Source organism: Medicago sativa, chromosome 1, assembly GCF_051527215.1.
Source record: "Medicago sativa cultivar Bolivia chromosome 1, Bolivia_mono, whole genome shotgun sequence".
Taxonomy (NCBI): domain Eukaryota; kingdom Viridiplantae; phylum Streptophyta; class Magnoliopsida; order Fabales; family Fabaceae; genus Medicago; species Medicago sativa.
This window is the reverse complement of record NC_140749.1, coordinates 83,822,988-83,845,448: the sequence shown is the minus strand read 5'-3', so window position 1 is coordinate 83,845,448 and position 22,461 is coordinate 83,822,988. Positions and strand designations below refer to the sequence as shown.

The 22,461-nt window shown below is 31.1% G+C and overlaps 2 protein-coding genes across 2 annotated transcripts; one reads left to right on the top strand and one right to left on the bottom strand.

Annotated features, from left to right (window-relative positions):
- Window positions 1-11,889: 11,889 nt before the first annotated feature.
- Window positions 11,890-12,417, bottom strand: LOC146958304 (uncharacterized). Its single transcript, XM_085751937.1, has one exon. The coding sequence runs from the start codon at window positions 12,415-12,417 to the stop codon at window positions 11,890-11,892; it is 528 nt and encodes a 175-aa protein (XP_085608063.1).
- A 6,685-nt stretch (window positions 12,418-19,102) lies between these two features.
- LOC146958303 (uncharacterized) lies at window positions 19,103-21,952 on the top strand. The gene is made up of 2 exons (XM_085739814.1): window positions 19,103-20,901; window positions 21,568-21,952. The coding sequence occupies exon 1, from the start codon at window positions 19,155-19,157 to the stop codon at window positions 20,868-20,870; it is 1,716 nt and encodes a 571-aa protein (XP_085595940.1). The 5' UTR covers window positions 19,103-19,154; the 3' UTR covers window positions 20,871-20,901; window positions 21,568-21,952.
- Window positions 21,953-22,461: the final 509 nt, after the last annotated feature.

Genomic DNA, 22,461 nt, shown 5'->3' with positions numbered 1-22,461 from the left:
CCTTTGAACTCTAAACAATAGATCAAATGGATCAGTCAGTATTATTAATGCATGTTGTTTTTAAAATCCAAATGCTTTTTATTTTCCACTCTGTGTGAATTTAAGAAAGCCATGGAATTCTTTATAAAAAATAAACTTGATATCACGATCGAAGATAATATCATAGTGACTTTTCTTTATTCTTTTAGACCGCTGAAAGTCAGGCAGGGGTCCCTTCTGCTTCTTTGACGTACAAGAGTGATCAAAGGAAGGGTAGATAAATGAGTATCATTATAAATTCCCTTAAAAATAAAATCAATATTTGGATAAAGAAATAAGTGCGTTTGATTTGAATTATTGTAAAAAAAAGAACGTGTATTTATACTTATTTTTTTAGTCAGGTAATCTATTGGCTAAAAACCCACATTTATAAGGTGAATAAATAGGATTTTTTTGTCAAAAAAAAAGAAGATGTATTTATATCTTTTATTTACTTCAAAACTATAATATTATACATTTCCATTTCTTTTACTAAAAAATAAAGAGGATCCGTGGTCTATACAATCACTTGTGGATCATCATAAAGTCGTATTGAAGAAGTAATGTCGCTATTAGAGATATACACACTCATGACGTTATTGTTTTTTTTATAGCAAAAAATACGGGGGCAAACCCCTAGTAAATATAGAAATAAAAAGGGAACAAAAAAGAAAAGGGGAGACTATACCAAAACCTTTTCAGTTAGCAAAGCGAAAACAAGGGAAAGCTAATTTGTTCCTAGCAAAGTCCCCTCTGATGTCCTTATATGTACATCATCTAACCAAACTAAATTCTGAGAAGTTAAACCAATATTTGTCGTTTTGTCTGCACAATGATTTCCTCCCTAAATATATGAGTAACCAAAAAGCTCATAGATAAGGAGAGGTGAATACCGTTAAACCATCATCGATTCCTTAATCTCCAAGGAACTAAAGAAGGATTCTTGAAAGCTGAAACAACTAATTTGAAATCTGTCTCTAACCAAAGTATCCATTGCCTATGTAGAAAGCAAAACTTCCTAAGTGATCCCTATTTTAGTTTTTAAAAATACCACCACAAGTTGCATATTACCTGGTACTTCAATTGTAGCATCATCGATGTTGCATTTTATCCAATCAAGCAAAGGAATGAATAATTAATATATCTAATTTGTAATATAGTCAATATATATCAATTATTTAATAAATATAAAAAAAATGAAATTTTGTTTATAATAAAAACATAAAGATGTACTCCCTCCGTTCTTGAATATAAGCAAAATTGAATTTTTAGGTTCATTCAATTAATGATGTATGTGGTCCATAATAGAAACCACATATATCATTAATTGAATGAACCTAAAAAGTCAATTTTATTTATAATTAAGAACGGAGGGTGTATAGATCATATTAAATATGGTCACCAAACTATACGAAACTTTGATTAAAGTTGCTGGGATGAAATTAATTCAATGAGTTTCTATTTATCAATCTGATGGCTACTAATAGGGACTATTTAAAGCTGCCGGGTTAAGGGTAAAAATTGGAGTAATATCCAAGATGGTATAAAAAGACTAAAATTGAAAAAGTGGAAAGTGCAAATTCCTAAATTTACTCAAAGTGTAATCTTTGTCATCCCTTGTCGTCATTTGCGTAGTTGGTGACTGACTTTTTCTTCAAATTTTCCTTATTTAAGCATAGGATCGTGTTAATTTGTGTCCTTAGGACACAAGATAAGAAACTTAAAATAAAATTAAGTAATAAATTTTATATTAAAAAGATAATTTTTTAAACTTTTAAGGTATTAAATGCCCAATTTCCAAAAAAAAAATTACATATTTAGTTTCTTAACTTATGCCCTAAAGGCACAAGTTAACATTTCCCTTAATCATGTTGCAAATTTGTAAATCTATGAAAGTACTCATAATAACAAAGCAAAATTAATTCCCCTGAAAAAAAGGCAAAATTAATTAATTATCATAAATGCCCGGTACCTTGTCCTTCCCTTAGCAATAATAGATCGGATAATGTTTTTCTTTCTCATTCGTTGAGGAAATTACAGTGGGGCCTTTGTTCAATGATACGAGTACTTTTTTTCCTTTCATTATTAATGCAATTATCGTGCACCCATTTTAAATTTTACTAATAGAAACATAATTTTAATTAGAGAAAAGTTTTTCCATTAGCAATTGAGTTTAAGTTATTAATGAACTCGACAAAATTATGGATAGTTTGGAACCACCCGAGTTTAATTTTTAAATGAAATAATTCTTAGTCATGTTATATTTATCTCACGGTCGAACTCCAAATTATCACGTTCATACTATTATGACGGATCATAAGAATGATTATAAATACATGACCGATCAAAAAGTAGAGCGCGGTTTCTTACTATAAAAATATTTTGGTTTTTATTTGCATGTAGATCAAGTGAAGGCCTTTGAAGAATGACTCCCCTGAGAACCATAGAGTTAGAAAAGAAATGTCACGACTAAAAAAACAAAAATTAGTGAGGGAAAATTAGCAAGGGAAAACATGAAATCCCTCTCTAATTTCGTCATTAAATTTTGCGATCAATGAATTTGTGAGAGATTTTATTTTTTCTGTCACTAATTTCCCTCCCCAATTTTGGTTTTCCTAGTAGTGTGTTAATACAATCTTCTCATAATAAGTTTCATTTTTACATTTTTTTCTCTATCTTAAAATAATTATAAATTCAAAATTTACATTTAAATATTGTGAGTTTGTTTCCCTAAAAAAAATATTGTGAGTTTGTTTGCATATTCATTATTTTATTTTATTATAGCAATATTGAATTTGTGTTTTGGTTTTAATATACTATATCAATGTAAATGAATAAAAATTGTTTCTTTTTGTAAAAAAAGAAAAGAAAAGAAATGAATGTACTAAAATGTTATTTTAATTAAAATAGAAAATCAATAATGCATAATTTTTTTTTTCGTTTTCATTTTCTCAATTACCACACAATGTCTCCACTCAAGATAGTAGGAGTCCTCTTTGTTAGAGCGAGAAGTGCTATGAACATTTTTTTAATATTTTTTGAAAACTTTTAAACATCTTCTCTCATGTCCATGCTCTTATCATCTCTCTTCATTTTTTTTTTCTCTATTCTGTTTGATCAATAAAAAAAATTGTAACAAAAGTTGTTGTCAAATATTATACAAATATCGTTATTCTTTTGATATTGGTGATTTTGTTTGTACATGACATGCACATGATTGCACTCATAGCCTCAAGAGCCATGCATGAGTGCGGGAAAGGAAAAAGGACAGCATCTAGATGAATCCCTTACTTGTCCCCATGTGCAAAAGCATTGCCTATACTCATTTCTTTTCCTTCATATGGAGTGCATGGCACCTTCAAAGGCATACCAGAAATGATTGTCTTTCATATTTAATGATAGGATAATGTTTCATGAACACCTTTTTCTCCATACATACATTGTACCACTCCCATGTGAGAGTGTGTGAGAGACACAAAAGATGAGTTTTTTGTGTGTGTGGGGACCATATAGACACATGTCACAATTGTATATGGGTGTACAAGTGGTACATGTCATCTAAGGTGGTCTATGTATCACTACACTTAATGATAATAATCGAGTGTTGGGTACATGCATATATTTTGGTTAAAATCAAATTTACATTGTATGGTCGGTCACATCTTTGCCATTTATAGTATGACGTAAAAATAGGATTTATACATTTACATTACAAGGCTGATTGAATACATATTGTGACTATGATGACGTCGTGCATGGTTATGGTTGCTATTTATTAATCCCATATCAATCACTTTATTGAAAAATGCACATGAACAAAGAAACTGCCTCTGGGACAAGCTAATTACTCGACAAGTTTTCATATTAATTTGAAAATTATTCATAACTTTCATAACATGGTTTTCTATTTATAAAATTGAGTCATTACGGTGGTGAAATTACTTAGAAATAGTAGTATGAAATGAAATTTGAGATGTCAACACGAATAAAGCATGTCGTGGATTCTTTTAAGAAAATCCTGGGATTCTTTATAAAGTGGTACAGTAAATATGAGAGAGAACGAGACATTCCACCGAGACCATGATAGATGATACAATGAAGTGGTCCAAATGTTTGTTAAAACAAATTAAGTGGTCCAAAGTAGTGTTTAAATCATTGGAGAATGGGATTTTCTCGAAGAGAAATGATATTTGTACATCCATTTTGGTATAACTTTTGTATAACTTTCTCTCTCATACTCACCTTATATTTTTATTTTCTCTCTTCATTTTTCTCTCTCTATTGTTTTTGACCAATAAAAAGAGAAAACAACAAGGTTGCTACAAAATTGTACAAAAATAGTTGTTTAAATATCCAGGTCTTCCAAAGAAAGGAAATGTTAACTTGTGCCCTTGGGGCACAAGTTTAAAAACTAAACATATAAACTTTTTCTTGAAAATTGTACATTCATTGTATTAAAAGTTTAAAATTTTATATTTTCAATGCAAAAATTATCTTTTAATTCTATTTTTAGTTTCTTAACTTGTGCCCTAAGGGCACAAGTTAACATGACCCTCCAAAGAATAGCTTTATAAGCCATAAGGCAGTTGGCCTTAACCCTAAAAAATCGTTTAAGGATTTCTTTAAAAGAAAAAAAAACTCATTTAAAAAATGGATAAATGGTACGAGAGATAAACAACAAAAAATGACAAATGTAGTTTATTCCAGATTCTAAATGCTAACAATCATATGTAATCCGTGAAATGATAATGAAAATCCTTATCGATAGGAATAACTGGCCACTACTCCATGATTTCTGTTAAACAACTTCATGACCCTCTTTTTATTGCTTCAAAATTGGACAAATGTGCATTCGTTGGTAAATTATCGTACAATACAGCAGTACTCAAAATATAAGTAAGACACTTGAAAAAAGTAACAAATACATGCAAAAGTTACCCCTTTAAAATTCTCATTCAATCCCATCCCCTAAAGGATTAGCATTTTCCGTATAACATTTCTTTATTTTTTTTTTAAAAGTCTTCTTTAAAATTCTCTTTACTTTTTTTATTATTTGTCAAAACTCTAAGGCCCCAAAATTTTCAAACACGGTCGTAAACATTAAATCTTGAATCCTTCTTAAAAGTTAGAATGTTGATATATTGAGAGAGAGACCATCAATCTTTGTCGGTAAAAATTAGCATGCAAACAAATACCTCTAAAAATTAAATTATCTTAGAGGTTGAAATCAGATCCAAAAACATTTGGATGTGAGATTATTTAAGTTTAACTAATGATCTTGATTTTGAAACTACCAAAGCTATTTTGACATAAAAAGTGTGTTGCTCATGTATTATCCTTAGAGTTCAAGAAATTAATCACTACCAATACTCAATTTATACAAAATAAAAAATAAAAAAATACATCACGTACGTCTTCATAACAGACGATGGATCGATATCAAATTAGTGTATGTTTGACGATATCACAATGGCAATGTTATTTTGATTGTTATTTTGCTAAAACTTCAAAAATCTAACGTTGCAACAAAACAAAAAATGAAATAATGTGATTTTACAAAAGTCAACACGAATCCATACTTCTAAGGTTATCAAACTCAATTTTTTAACAAAATTCTAACTTCTTAAAGATTTAAAACTATCAAAAAATACAAGGGTTAATTTCTTCAAAAGTTTAAACCTTCTATAATAGCATTGAAAAGAAATAGCATTTTTTTGTTTGGGCTTCATAAAACTACTATTCATAAAACTACTATTTACTCCTTCACTTACAAATATATTTTAACTTTTAATATTTTCTCCAAATCTATCGAAGATCATCAATAGATTTAGTAAATTAAAGATTTTATCTACTAAGAATGAAATGTTAAGAATGCTTGATTATAAAATTATGGGTAAAGAAAATTAGAATATTAATAGTACGAAATTGATAGTTTATGTATATTTTTTTTTTTTATTATTTGTCAAAACTGTAAGGCCCCAAAATTTTCAAACACTGTCGTAAACATTGAATCATGAATCCTTCTTAAAAGTTAGGATGGTGATATCTAAACATCCACCAATTTTGTACCTCAGAAGGGTCATGCATATTCAGAGGAGAAAGAGAGAGAGAGATGCATCGGGTGTCCATCAATCTTTTTCGCTAAAAATTAGCATGCAAACAAACGCCTAAAAAATTAAATGATCTACTCGAATTTATCAGCAATTCTATCCGCATCAATGTAGTCTAATTCACAATTTTTTTTTTAAATTTGAATCTACAAATGAGTTTAATCATTTTGAGGATTGTTATATAGTGCGAAGGAAAAAGCACGAATGACACACCATGCATGCAAATGGTAGTATCATATTTTGAAGGCTTAATGATGTCTTTAGTCCTTGCAAATAGGCGCCATTTAAAAATTGGTCTCTGTAATCGCTAATCCTGGCATTTTACCCCTGCAATTGTTAATCATTTAAAATTTGGTCCTTTGACCAACTTAATCAATGCCACATCACCAGATTAGCAAAAATGGCATGGGAATTGACGAAATTACCCCTGGCTTATTTTTTTTCCTTAAAAAAAAAAATTCAGTTTTTTCCCGAATTTTTTTTACGATTTTTTCCCGAAAATTTTTCAGTTTTAATTTTAGCAATTTTTTTCCGAATTTTTTTTTGACTTTTAATTATTTTTTCAGATTTTTTTAATTTAAAAAAGAATTTTCAAAATTTTGAAAAAAAAAAATTTTTGAAGGAAAAAAAAAATTAGACCAGGGGTATTTTGGTCAATTCCCATGCCATTTTTGTTAATCTGGTGACGTGGCAGTGATTAAGTTGGTCAAAGGACCAAATTTTAAATGATTAACAATTGCAGGGGTAAAATGTCAGGATTAGCGATTACATGGACCAATTTTTAAACGCCGCCTATTTGCAGGGGTGAAACACACCATTAAGCCTATTTTGAAAATAAATAAGAGTGAAAATATATATTACGATCTAAAGCATATTTTACCGTAGATATACATTCGTTTTTTTCGTCCTTGTATTTATCGTATCAAGAAGCTTTCCTCGTTCATTTGTAACATCTCAAAACACATATTTTCAATTTCGATAACCTTTCTCTGGTTTCCCTATCAATATTTTTGGACTTTGTTTGCAAATATTCAAACTGGGAACCTTCACAAAAAACTACAAACCAAACACAAAGGACACGTGCTGTGGAATTGATTGATGTGAAGCTACTGTGATTTTAGCTTTTGTTACCATTTGTGACGTGCATGTACCACGTAGTGACTTGGTCACATTTTTGACAACGACATCTTATCAAATTTGGCCTTGGATCCATTATGAGCACGATGTTGTATTGTATTGCATGTCCACTCGTTGCATGTAATCTTTTTCTCTGTCGGTAACTACTAGGTTGATATTTAATATTTTTGTTACCCTATTGTTAAAGTTGCATGTAATCTTTTCTCTGTCGGTAACTAGGTTGATTTTTAATATATGTTTTTTTAGAGGTGATATTTAATATTTTTGTTAACCCCTATTGTTAAAGGAATGTATCTTCAACCAAGTGATCGAGCTTAAATATGATCAATGATGAATCGTTTTATAAACATTAAGGAAACTCGAAAACAAACAGACACTTAATTAATCATTTAATTTTCAGAACAACAAATGTCAAATTAATTCAGAATTTAATCGATAGATAATAAAACTTTATCAATTAGACACTCTAATAAGTTATTATCATTAACTGAAACTTTTGCGAGACTTTTTAAGTACAATTAGACACTCTAATAAGTTATTATCATTTACAATTAGACACTCTAATAAGTTATTATCATTAACTGAAACTTTTGCGAGACTTTTTAAGTAAAATTTATCAACCATTTAAATTCAATTACATAATTAAAATATGATTTGCATTTGTCGAACTACTCATAGTCTAAAACTTTGTAAGATTTGTAAAAGATATAATATATTTCTATTTTTTTTGTAGTGGCCGGGGTTTGAACCCCGGACCTTGCATATTTTATGCATTTTATGCATGTCCCAACCAGCTGAGCTAAGCTCACGAGAACGTAAGATATAATATCTAAAATTCAATTATTTAACACAACATTATTTTTTAAAATATAGTTATCTTTGAGTAAATTTATTTTTTAATAATTTTTTTTTGCCAGGAATTATTTTTTAATCTATCTGTCTTACGAATATCCGGATCCACCTTTTCTTTTTCACGTGTAATGGAGCTCACTCTCTTTTCTTTTTGAATTTTTTTAGTGAAAAGGTTATCTTCTAGCTCCTCATCAATTATGTTCCAATCCTTCAAAAACAAAAAATCAATTATGTTCCGTTTTCTACCCGCTAGGCGACATGAGGACAACTAAAAGTGTTGCATAATATATGGTAATAATGGATACTCAATTTATGTTTTAAAATATAATATTTTGTTATGCTTTTGGAGCTGGTATAGCTATCAAAATCGTCTCTTCTTCTTTTTCTTATTTTATTTTATTTTTCCATAGGATCTTAGGTCCAAATCTTGTGCTTTCACTCTGTTAATTGGTTTATATACAATCATTATAACCTACATATTCATATTATATCTTCTGCTTTCTCTGTTAATTGATTTATACACAATCATTATAACTTACATATTCATATTATAATTTTAATTTGCATGATTGATTCCTTAACTTACAAGTATTGTATAGTTAAAAAAAAGTATTATATAGTAAAAAAAATCACATGCTACTTTAATATATATAAACCTATCTTACTATGCTAAAGAACTCCTACATTTCCTTTTTTGTACACAAATTGAAAAACATCAATATAAATTCATATACAACACAACTACGAGAAATCAGATTAGAACTCGAATGAATATGTCTAATCCAACAATATCAGTATTGACAATTAAACTAAGTTTTGCAATTCATACGTCCTTTGAATGACTTATATGGTGTATGTAAGAAAATAAAAGTATGTGACATGCAATTTCATGGCATGTAATTAATCCAATATGTCCAACTAAATAAAAGACAAGAATGAAGTATTTGCTGCTCCAAATTTTAGGCCAAAACAAGGATGAAGATATCTTAGTATAAATATATTGATTTGGGCGCGATTGTTTAAACAAAGAGAAATGTTAACTTGTGCTCTTGGGGCATAAGTTAAGTTGGGTTAATTTTAAGGATAAAAGAGAATTTCATTATTACAAAAACCTTATTAATTTTAGTTTTTTTAGGCTAATAGTTATATGATTTCGGATACAGTAAATAATGGTATAGTACTAGTTAAAAGGTTAACCAATTGTTCATTGATATTTTATAGGTGATAATTAATTTGAAACATAATAAAACAAATAAGACATTTATAATGAGACAGATAAAGTATATAATTTAGTTGTAAGATAAAAGGTTCGAGAATGCGATTGCATTATAAGGACGCAATTGAACAGATCGAGCAAGTTCAAATTGATGTAACATAAAACCTATTAATCCGTAAGCACAGTGGAAAGCAACAAAAGTAAGCGGCAAAAGTATAATGGATGTGCGATATCTGCAAAATATGTTATTTTAATGTAATATGTGACTAGATATTAGATTTTTATATTGGGTCGTCATTCTTACAATACTGACTTATATAATGATGTAAGTCGTTTTTTATAAACTTTTTTTTCTCGCGCAAGACACTATTGAATTTGGTGCGTGGATATAAAGGGTGGATGGCCCGAAAAGATATACTTTTTTTACTATATTAGGTTTTTATATTGAGTATAACTCAACCATATAAAACCGATTTGTAAGATATATAAAGGGTGCAACTCTTTATAAACTTTTGTTGGTTATGTTTTTAGTCCCTATAAATATTTTAACTTTTTATTTTAATCCTTAAAATTATGCTTCGACTTTTAGTCCCCCATAAGTTTTCCAACACCACTTTTGGTCTCTGTTTTTCAATCAATTCATGTGTATCATTCAAAATTTTAAATGAATTTCTACAAAATATTTATAATATTATAAGAATCTCTACCATAAAAATGTAATGCATTAATCAAAAATGAACTAAATATGATTTTTATTTTTTAGGCGCTTAAAAATTTATATTTAATTCATTTTGATAAAAAGTTACTTTTTTTTAGAGATACTTATATATACTATTCTAAACATTTGTTTAAAAACTAATTCAAAATTTTAAATAGTACATACATATAATCTGACTTAAAAGCAGGGATCAAAAAGTTGTAATATTATAGGGACCAAAAACTTATCTAACCCAACTTTCTTCATATTCTACCCTTATTCAATGCAAGACTTGATTTTTTTTCAATACTAAACACACCTTTTGAACGACTATTAAACTTGTGTGAAGCATACATGATTTAGTTTGATTTATTTTGATTTCAATCGATTAAGGAGTGGATGTTTAGAAGAATTTAAGGCTAACACTCGCTTATTCAAAATATTTTTGTCTTACGATTTTTATCTTTCTTAGAGTACTAATCTAACATTTTTTTTCCAATGTCACCCTTTTTTATTAAAGAATACTTCAGTACTTCATTTGTAACAATATCATGAATATATGTTGGAATCTTTATAAAAATGTTGGAAGTTGCTAAAGTCATGGTTACCCTTGTTAAATCATGAGTTTATTTATTTGTTTGGTCTCTTTAGTGAAATCGACACGAGGGTTTTCAATGTTATATATCCTTAGTTAATTTATTTTTTTTTTTTACAAGTGCATGGTGAACAAATAATCAAAGTAGTCAATAAGGCATTATAGCGGCGTAGCGTAGCAGCCACCGACCGCTATGGTGGTAGCTTAGCGGAGCATATGAAAATAGCGGCTTCATATCCATGGATAAGAATAGTTTATATTGAGAAAAAACCTGCGATGGGTGAAATATATGCAACAATGGATAATGCTAAGTATTCAATTAAAAAAAAAAAAATCAAATGTAGGCCGGTATATAGATGTGGTTACAATTATTGACATTATCCATTGTAATTTGTTCAAAAAAGGTTTAATAATGGCCATACTGCTATACGCTATCCCATTTTTGGAGCCAGCCGCCATACGCCGCTTGCTTAGATTAACTACTATGTAAATGTGAATGATATATGAAGTAGAGTGATAATTCAATTTAAGAAGTTACTTTGTTTTGAAATTTGATAATTTAGAAGGAAAAAAAAATTGATAAGAGGTGTACCCGTTTGAATTGACGTATTGATATTTGAACATCAAAATTTGGATTAATTATGTGATAACTTATAAAACCAGACTAAAAACAAATTAACACTAGATTTTATAAGTTGTCGAATAAGTTATCCAATTTTATATATTGAAATATCATTACTCTTTCAATTAAAACCCATTATATCAGACAGAGATAATAATACATTTGATTAATTAGTACATTTTTTTGAACAAGTCAAAATGGAATATTATAAAAAACTCAGTGGTGTATCTCCGCGCACAAGGCGTGCAACGAGAAAAACACCAAAGAAGGATTACAAAATCACCGGTGCCGAATACTCAAGCACCGCCAAGGAACAAATAACCAAAGATGAAATTGTTAAGTAACAACACTCATACAAAGAAGAGGGTGTTGCCACCAATCACGAAAATCAAAAACAAATAAAGGCGAGTGAGCCTTTAACCACAAAAAAGATGTCAGCTTGACATTGTCCGAGATGGTATTAGGATCAGATGTGTTGTTGTTGAAGACTCTGTTGTTTCTTTCCTTCCAAATGTTCCAAACGCAAGCAAACCAAATAACCTTAAAGAATGAGTGCGATGATCGCGGCATACCCGCCATATGACAAAAATGATAAAAATGGTCACAGAGCACACAAGAGTTAATCGAAGAAATCTGTAGCCACTACCACACAAGGGACCACACGCTACTCAACGTGATGCAACCTAGAAACAAGTGGTCGGCCTCCTCAAGGACACCGCAACCAGCCAGACACGAAACCAGCTCGTTGTTAATCACCCTCAGTCTCACTAGGTTGTCTCTGGTAGGAAGACGGTTGCGAAGAAGGCACCACACGAACAAGGAAACCTTTAGAGGAATATGATTGTGCCACACATTGTCAATGCGTTCCCTACCTAAAGGTCCATCCGCAGACGTGAGAAAGTGATAAGCCCCACACACAGAATAGCCTTGAGTAGGATCTGGAAACCATTTCCACCTATCATGAACATGAGCCTGCAAAACAACGTTAAGTAATAAAATAGTGCATTCCCTCGTTTCCTCCTCCTCCCATGCTAATAGGCGACACCTCCACACCCACGCACCACCCCCTCCTTCCCAACCGAAACACGCCATCTCCTCCACTGTGCTCCATCTATTTGCGGCCAAATCAAAGAGTCGCGGATATCTGACACTAAGTGGAACACCTCCCATCCAGTTATCACTCCAGAAGTAAGTACCACTACCATCTCCCACCACCCTACGAGTGTTATCATCAAAGCATCTCCCGACATCCAACCCAACCCCGCTACAGACACCAGACTAAAGAGGTGTACACATGTCAATTGGAGTATTGATATTTAAACATCAAAATTTAGACAGCTTATAAAATTAGACTAAAAACAAAAAAATCAAGTTTTTCCATAAGTTATCCTATTTTATATGTTGAAATATCACCACTCTTTCAATTAAAACCCATTATATGAGACATAGATAAGGAGTAATACAATTGATTAATTAGTATTATAAAACATGGTGTAGAAGATTATATAAGTTTTCCTGCAAATTTCATTCTTGAATCTTGATTACAAATTGTCATTGGTATTGAAAATTAGAAAGGAAATTTCAAATAAGTCAATTTGGAAATTTCAAATAAGTCACATATTCCCTTAAATGGTTTGTTATGTTGCATATGTCCGGCTTATCTAATATTCAAGTGACCATATGATATTTGTACTAAATTAATCTGATTCTTAGGCGACTTTAAACCAACATCTCAGAATTTGGCCTGCATGATGTCTAACTTCTTAATTTAAAGTTTTAACATGTGTGGCGGAATGTATACCCATCTTTGAGAGACATCTTGATCGATGATTGTCCTAATTCACGTGCTAAACTACCCCACCAATATTTTATTTTGTTAGTTACATTTTTTTCAGTGAATTTTAAACAGTTTTATTTATAATGAAACACCGTTAAAATTCCTTACACACAACCATGATACATCATGTGTTAGAGAGGTTTTGTTTGGTTTTTAATGTGAATTTCTTAGTTGGTTAACCTTCTCTGATACACTTTATGTTAGAGGGGTTTTGTTTGGTTTGTTAATATATTTTTCTCAGCCTTTTAAAAAAAAGATTATTTTTGCTAATTTGGTAAAATAGAGGAACAAAATTTAATTAAGTAAAAAATATAAGACACATAGAGAACTAGCCGGCAATTGTTCATTTGCTTTTCAAGGAGTGTTATCTTTTCAACACCCTTTCAACATTAAATTTTTTTATTAGATAAAATTAATGTTTGACCTATAATTTTAAGTGAAACTCATTTTAAAGTGTGTGACCATCTTAATTTAAGTCAATAAAAAATAAATGTTGGAGAGAGTTTTTCTAACACTACTCTTTTCTACAAATCTCAAACATAAAAGCTTTATACTTTAATTGGCCAAAACCAAATTTTACGCTGCTGAATTCAGCTTAAAATGCTATTTTATTAGGAAAATTGTTCTCAATTAGAAATGCATTTGAGTAAAATTGAAAAGTTATAAAACTTGGGCTCTTTCTTCAAAAACAAATATTTGGGCTCTTTAGGGCTGGCAATGAACCGAACCAACTCGATAATAGTTCGGAACTCGATTCGACAATTAACTCGTTGAACTTGGTTCATGAACCAAACGAGCTGAACTTGAGCTGAAAATTAAGTTCGTTAAATAAATGAGCTGAACTTGAGCTTTATATAGTTCGACTCGGTTGGTTCATGAGTTGGCTCGATAATATATTATATATATATATATATATATATAAATTTAGTAAAAAATAATAAAATACAAGCTTTAATATTAAAATACAACACATGTAATTTATTACAAACTTCCTATGATATTTATGTACTTGTTTTGAGAGGAATTATTTCTTTCTTTTTTTTTTTATCAAAGAGAGGAGGAGGAGTTATTTCTAATTTAATTAACAATTTAATAAAAGAGAGAAAGAATATCACCCAAAAAAAAGAGTGAAAGAAACAACAAGAAGCAAATAACACATTTGTGTAAGATTTTAACTAGACATATGTGCTAAACTTTGTCCCACATCGGGGAGTTTAATAACAGCATAGTGGAAGAGTAGTTATAAAAGAGAAGTGCATTTGTTCATCTAAATAGCTTGCGCTACAGTTGTTTTGATTTTAAAGTACTACTACTTTTTCCTTAGTAGTAGTCTTAAGACAAACATGGTCTATAGTTTTTTTTTAGTTCAATCTTTGTATACTTTTTTAAATAAATTAAAAGGTCAAAATATAAATTTTTGACAAAAACAAAAAAAACTTTTGAATTATATTACTCGAGCAACGAGTTGAACCTAACGAGCCGGTGAACTTTAAACGAGTCGAACTCGAGCTGAAAAAAGAGTTCGTGTCGAACTCGAGTCGAGTTTCGAGCCGAGCAAATTCTTATCAAGTCGAGTCGAGCTCAGACAGGTTCGGTTCGACTCGACTCATTTCCAGCCCTAGGGCTCTTATAGCAAATTTATTATAATTAATATTTGAGCTCTTATAGCAAATTTATCATAGTAAAATTGTCGTGATAAAGCTAACTTAAATTAATTTTATAAAATTAATATAAAATAATGCAAGATCAATTGATCTAGGAGCTTCAATGGAATGTGGTTTTGCGTGTGACAAGGGGCTATATGACTATACCTTCGTTTTTCACAGTATGTAGAACGTTCAGTCAACGGAATGTGTCCTCTATGTAACCACGGAGGGTCAATTCTCCGAGTATTGACTATTGATAGCTGGACATTTCATATATAGGGACACTCGTTTGACACCTCAATATTGATGGTGGCCGGCCGATGGTGTGGAGTTCTAACGATCCAAGGTGGTCAGTGGAAGAGCTTTAGTGGCTCAACGATGATCGATGGTGAAGTTTCGATGTTTGATGGCGGAGCTTTATGTTATGCATGTTTTCGACCTTCTCCCACCATCAATGATATTATTATCATAAATAAACAATTTTTATCATTTTGAAAGGAAAAAAAAACAGTTTTTATATATTAAATATTTTATATTTTAGTGTAAAATAAGTGTGCCATGCATATATGAGGTGTCCAAGAAAAATTACTCTAGTAAATAATATGTCAATTCTACTGTATATGAATGAAACAAATTTTACAACATACATAAGTTAGTTCTTTCAAAAAAAAAAAAAACATACATAAGTTAGTTTTTATTATCGGATCAATATATTTTACCATTAAATTAAATGAAATATGATGTGATTTTTTTTTGTTGCAATGGTGTGACTTTTTTTAATCCGATGGTAAAAAAATACTTATGTATGATGGAAGATATTGGATCGATATATCCCAATATTAAAGTCAAGCATATGCAGGGGTTGGATATGAAAGTAAAACCTTTTTTCTGTAAAAAGTACTGCAGTCATGATCATCGAATATCAATGTTTGGGTTGGTCCCTTCTCTTTCTTCTTTTTTGGGTACAAGTTGGTGCCTTCCCTTTCTTCTTACTTCTGATGACTTAAATCAATAAACTATCCTAATAAGGGTCATTTATTGCGTGGTTGGTGACTTCCCTTAACTTGCTAGTGACGGATTTTAAATTATTTTAAGGGCAACTTATTATTATTGCTGTTGCTCTTTATAATTTTAAAATATATCAAAATAAATGAGAAAAAAATACAAGGAGAAGAAAAATCTAACCCAAAATAAAAAGATGAAAAAGAAACAAAAATGAAACAAGACAAAAATTAAGCACGGTTAAACAAATTTAAGGCCACCTCTAACATAAAAGTTGTAATGCTTTTTGAGAGTTTCTTATATTTTTTTGTCCAGTTTATACTTTTGTGATTTAGATGTAATCGAACATAATCTCATCTACAATAGAATATAGAATGTTTTTTTTTTTTTTTAAAGAACTTATCAATTGAAACATTGTTATTATTTATTTCGACCTAGTTCCCACCTTTCAAAAACAAGGCAGAAATTTCATATCATTTTCTTTTTAGTAAAGAATTTTCATATCATGAAAAACAATGAAATTTTAATTGTTAACATCAACATAATTTAAATTTGAATTGAAACCTTGAAGTATGTTCCGAGTCTCATGTTTGATTTTCTTTTGTGTCAATCTCGATAGGTTAGTTTGCCTTATTAAAAAAACATAATCTTTTTTTATTAGGATTAAAAAGACATAATCTAAATTCACAAACCTGCGCCGATTATATTTTATCTATATTAGACATGTTTTCCTCATAAAAAAATAGGTGTAATAAGATAATGAAATTTATTAAGGCTTAATTTTATTTGTTTCTTTGTTCTTCTTTATTAGGGCTTAATTTATTAGTTGACACTGTGGATGGGTACTTTATTAGGGCTTAATTTTTTTTCTTTTCCTTTCTTTTGTTTCTTTGTTCTTTTTTATCTCATGTAACAAAAAAATAGGTGTAATGAGATAGATATTAGAATGTATTGATTCTTTTAGTCAAGATAAATAATCTTAAAACGTGGACAACTAAAAAAATGGAAAAAATAATTAATGGTGATGTGTTGTTGCCCAGGTAAAAATTAATTTTCCGGACTTTTCCTAGTTCGGATACATTGAAAGAAAAGTAACATGGACATTTTTAGGGGAAAAATAATATGGACTTGTGGGGTATATATATATGCTAATCTGTGGAAAAATAATAACTCCCACCTAATTTTTACTGATATAAGAGCATAAACTAAGCTACTATTTCTATTAATTTATTTGTTCCCATGCTTCTTAATTAAACAAGTGATCTATGATTCCCATCTCTGCAGTTTTTGTGTTTTACACAACTCAATTACACTTAATGATTTGTGTACATGCATAAATCTCCTCAATGTTTTGAAAGAGAAAGAAACGAGTCAACGACGTGATAAATTTTATAAATATATTATATATTATATGATATGATATGATTGGAATATAAATTGAGAAAAAAATAAGATATTGAATAAATATTGAAAAATTACATGCTCACTCATTTATCCTGTTTAAACTGAGTATTTTTTAGAACAGAAAAATTAAAAGATTTCAAAATAATTGAAATCTTTTAATTGTAGATCCTAGCGATTTTTATAAAACAACATAGAAATGTATACAAAAATGGTAGATTCAACAGATAATTATTCTTTGTCAAAAAAACAGATAATTATTCTTCTCAACCTTGATTTGAATTTCCTTGTGTGCATGGGTAAGAAGTAGGGGTGTTCAAATCCAAGCCGATTTGAAATAAAACTGTAAACCAATTTAAAAAATTAAAAACCATAATAAAGCAAACATTTTTGTATACATTTCTATGTTGTTTTATAAAAATCGCTAGGATCGAACCAGATTTCAAATATTTTTTTAAAACAAAACTAAATAAAGAGTATGCCTGTAAGTACCGGGTTAAGGGTCTTAAAAAATTAACACCCTTCCATTATAAAAATAAATTGTTTTAGAGAAACAACAACGACTTAAGAAAATAGTTACATCCTTCTGTCACTATTCATTGTTGTAAGCAAAAATCAAAATTTTAGAGTCATTCATTAAATGACGTATGTGGTCTATAATAAAGATCATATCCATTATTAATTGAATAAATCTAAAGTATAAATTTTTATTTATAATTGTGATAGGATGGTAAATTATATCCAATTGGACCCACAATCCTATTTGTATATCAAAAGTCATATATACTATATACTTTACAGAAGAGTAAAAAAAAAAAACTATGGCTTAAAAGTAAACAGGAGACATAACTTTTGTCTTTATCTGAATGGGACCAAGCCTAGACGATGCATGATAAATCATTTAAATGCATGCAAAATTTGTGATGGGGAGCTAGAAGTGTATATACTAATCTAGTCTAGAATATTCTAGACTCTGCCTACCAAAATGAATTAATGGCATCGAAATTAATTTTTCTTTAAATGAAAAAATTTATGTCTATACTTTATAAAAGTAATAATCAAAATTTCAGGTAAAATTATCGTCCTATAATTGAGGCTGCTATGCTATGCATATGCATGGGCCCTGGTGTACGAGTCTTTTTGAAAAGTCTTCAAATCAAAGGACAAACGAATATAGCACGAAGTTAGGCCTCTATACATGCATTTTTCAAGAACAGTAAAAGATATATGGAGAAGATAAATTAGGAATTCGAATACAATGATGATTTTTTAACCTATCCATCAATTTAACACATTTTATATTCTTCCTCCTTTGTTTTAATTCATTAAAAAAAATCTATTTTGTTTTAATTTGAGACATTTCAAGCTATTTTATTTCCTGCTAAAAAAGTCCTCGTGAGCATAACTCAGTTGGTAGCATAACTCAGTTGGTATGGACAATGTATAATATATGCAAGGTCCGGGGTTCAAATCCTGGCCACCACAAAAAAAATTTCCTGCTAAAAGCTTGCAGCCTACATCAAAATACTGTCCATTTTAATAATTTTAAAAAATTGGTTAAAATAAAATAACCTAATTTTGCTTTAATAATTTTTCTCTTCTTTTTATGAAAATGAATATAGGGAACACAACTTCTCTTTTTGCATAAATTATCCTCCCTTTTTTCCAATTAAATCAAACTATTCAGAAAAGTAAGTTGCTTATTTATAACAATTTTTAAGTGCCAGCTTTTGTGCTAGTTTTTTTTTTTTATCAAAACTTGTGTTAGAATATTATTGACTTTTGATTAAAAAAAATAGGACACCAAAAGATACGGCAACGCCTTATTGGCAACACAATTTTGACAAGTTGAAAACAAAGTTACCAACCAACATGATTAGGAGAAATTCTAATATGGTTAGTACTACTAGGTAATAAATAAGGTAAATTAAAGATCTATATAAAGGGCATCACTTGGTTACATTATAGCATATCAAAATCCCACTATCTAGTGAGGTTAAGGCAACAAGAGAACAAAAAAAATGAGGTCTTCAATGGCCTCTGCCACTTTGACTCTTCTATTAGCTATAGTGTCTCTCTCCATACCATCTCAAATTTCAGCAAACAGCTATTTGTATTCTTCACCTCCACCACCTTCTAAGGTGTACCCTCCAGTCTCACCACCACCAAAGGTGTACCCTCCAGTTTCACCACCTTACCACTACTCTTCACCACCACCTCCTAAGGTGTACCCTCCACATTCACCACCACCAAAGGTGTACCCTCCAGTTTCACCACCTTACCATTACTCTTCACCACCACCACCTAAGGTGTACCCTCCACATTCACCACCACCCAAGGTGTACCCTCCAGTTTCACCACCTTACCATTACTCTTCACCACCACCACCCAAGAAATATCCTCCACATTCACCACCACCCAAGGTGTACCCTCCAGTTTCACCACCTTACCATTACTCTTCACCACCACCACCAGTGTACTCACCACCTAAGAAACCATACTACTACCACTCTCCACCCCCACCGGTTTACTCACCTCCTCCTCCCTACCATTACAGTTCACCACCTCCACCACCAAAGAAACCTTACAAGTATTCTTCTCCTCCTCCACCATATGTGCACCCTAAACCTTACTACCATTCTCCACCACCACCAAAGAAGCCGTACAAATATTCCTCTCCTCCTCCACCAGTGCATTATGTCAGCCCTAAACCTTACTACCACTCCCCACCACCTCCATACCACCCACACCCACATCCCCACCCCCACCCAAAACCTTACCCACACCCCCATCCAGTTTACCATTCACCTCCTCCCCCAAAGAAGCCATACAAATACTCCTCTCCTCCTCCACCAGTGCATTATGTAAGCCCTAAACCTTACTACCACTCTCCCCCACCTCCATACTACCCACACCCTCATCCCCACCCCCACCCAAAACCTTACCCACACCCCCATCCAGTTTACCATTCACCTCCTCCCCCAAAGAAGCCATACAAGTATTCATCTCCTCCACCTCCATATCACCCTTATCCACACCCTCACCCCCATCCACACCCCCACCCCCACCCCTACCCAGTTCACCACTCACCTCCCCCATCACCTAAAAAACCTTACAAGTATCCATCTCCACCACCACCAACCCACCACCATTACCCTCACCCCCACCCAGTTTACCACTCACCACCACCAGTTCACCCTCCATACACTCCAAAACCAGTCTACCACTCTCCACCACCAAAATACAAGTATTCCTCACCACCACCACCAGTGCATCACGTCAGCCCTAAGCCCTACTACCACTCTCCACCACCACCAAAGAAGCCATACAAATACTCATCCCCTCCACCACCAGTTCATTCTCCATACATTCCACACCCAGTTTACCACTCTCCACCACCAGTTCACCCTCCATACACTCCAAAACCAGTTTACCACTCTCCACCACCAGTTCACCCTCCATACACTCCAAAACCAGTTTACCACTCTCCACCACCAGTTCACCCTCCCTACACTCCAAAACCAGTTTACCACTCTCCACCACCAGTTCACCCTCCATACACTCCAAAACCAGTTTACCACTCTCCACCAGTTCACCCTCCCTACACTCCAAAACCAATTTACCACTCTCCACCACCAGTTCATCCTCCCTACACTCCTCACCCAGTTTATCACTCTCCTCCACCACCAGTTCACAGTTACATCTATGCATCACCTCCCCCTCCTTACCACTCTTAGATAGTGGATGATTTACCATATCTCTATGCATGTAAGCTTTTTCATTTAATCTCCTCTATAATATTAATATCGCATAATTTATTTCTTCACCTTTCTGTTGCAATTGTAATTCCTCCATCATTAAATACTATAATATAATATTTCTTTTTAGTATTTGTCTGTCAATTATTTATGAGTCTCATTATACATTCATTATCTACTGACAAAAATACTCTTATATACACGTAAAAACATATACTTTAATTTTTCTGTCTCATGTAAGGATTAATGGGAATGGTGTAAAGAATAAAATAATTTAATTATGAGTGAACGATTTTGGAAAACAACAAATGATTTTTGACACATATTGCCATTGAGTAAATTAATTATTAATATTGATAAATTATTAATAATTTATCATTTCGAAACTTTAACAAAAATATCCATAATCAGATAAATGACTTAAGAGAATCGGTGAGTATTCAGTATTCACTATTATTGATTCAACCCTTCAAAATGTGTTTACATGCTTTTGGCAAAATTTAACTATTCTGGTAATAAGAGCAAAATTGTGTATATGGTCTACATCAACTTTTTACGTATAATAATAAATATTTTTCTCGTTTAGATTTAGGTGAGGGACCATATAATTAATGACGTTGACTGACTGATGATAACAATAATAATAATAATATCTGCATGTTTTATATTTTTGTAGGCTATATGAGTGAAGAATATTTGAAAATAAAGAAAGCGATGGAAAAGGAAGAAGAAGAGCACTTGATAATAATAATACACGAAAGAGAGAAAATGGAAGCAAAGTTTCCGCATTTTGTCTTCACAAAAAAGTGTGAATTTAATATATTCTGTTTCTATGATAGGATTGCTTTTGTTTATTATTATGAATTATGAATGATGAATTATGAGTTTAGCTTTTATATTTTGACAGTTGTAAAGCAGCACTGTTCTGCTATGGTCCATGACATGTACAATCAATAGTACATGCAAATGTTGATGATGTGTAGTCTTTAGCCTGCTGCTTTTGCAGGGGTTGTAAGACAAATTATATAGTAATATAAATTATGAGAAGTTATATTATTGTATTTCTAGACTTTTTACAAAAGCTGTTTTGCGATTTAATAAGTTAAATAATTTTTTCTCGGTTGAATATAGGGTCATAGGCATTTTACTAAAAACAAATAATTTGAATTATTTTAGTTGAGTTTTATCTACAGACATAAACACATGCGAATCTGATTAGAATAACTTACAAAATAGGAGTCTAAAATTTTAGATATTGTATTTTTCAGATATAAAATTAACAGAATTAATATCATGAATCAATAAAAAATAGAAGAAAACTTAGAAAAAGTCTCTCAGATTTTAACACAAGAGTAGGAATATTTTCAGGTTAAAAAGAAGCTCTCGATATCCCATGAAGTATTTGATAAAAAATATAACTAGTATTATATTTAAACATCATTAAATTTCATTCACTTCACATCTTATTTTCCCTTTATTATATTTAAACACCCCTCTTTTTATCGAATTAACATTCGTCACATTATACTTTCTATTTATTTATTTTCAATGGGTCAAAGGTATTAATCAT

Coding starts and splice junctions, on each gene's coding strand:
- LOC146958303 (XM_085739814.1), top strand. CDS start 19,155: ATGAGGTCTTCAATGGCCTCTGCCACTTTGACTCTTCTATTAGCTATA.
- LOC146958304 (XM_085751937.1), bottom strand. CDS start 12,417: ATGGGAGGTGTTCCACTTAGTGTCAGATATCCGCGACTCTTTGATTTG.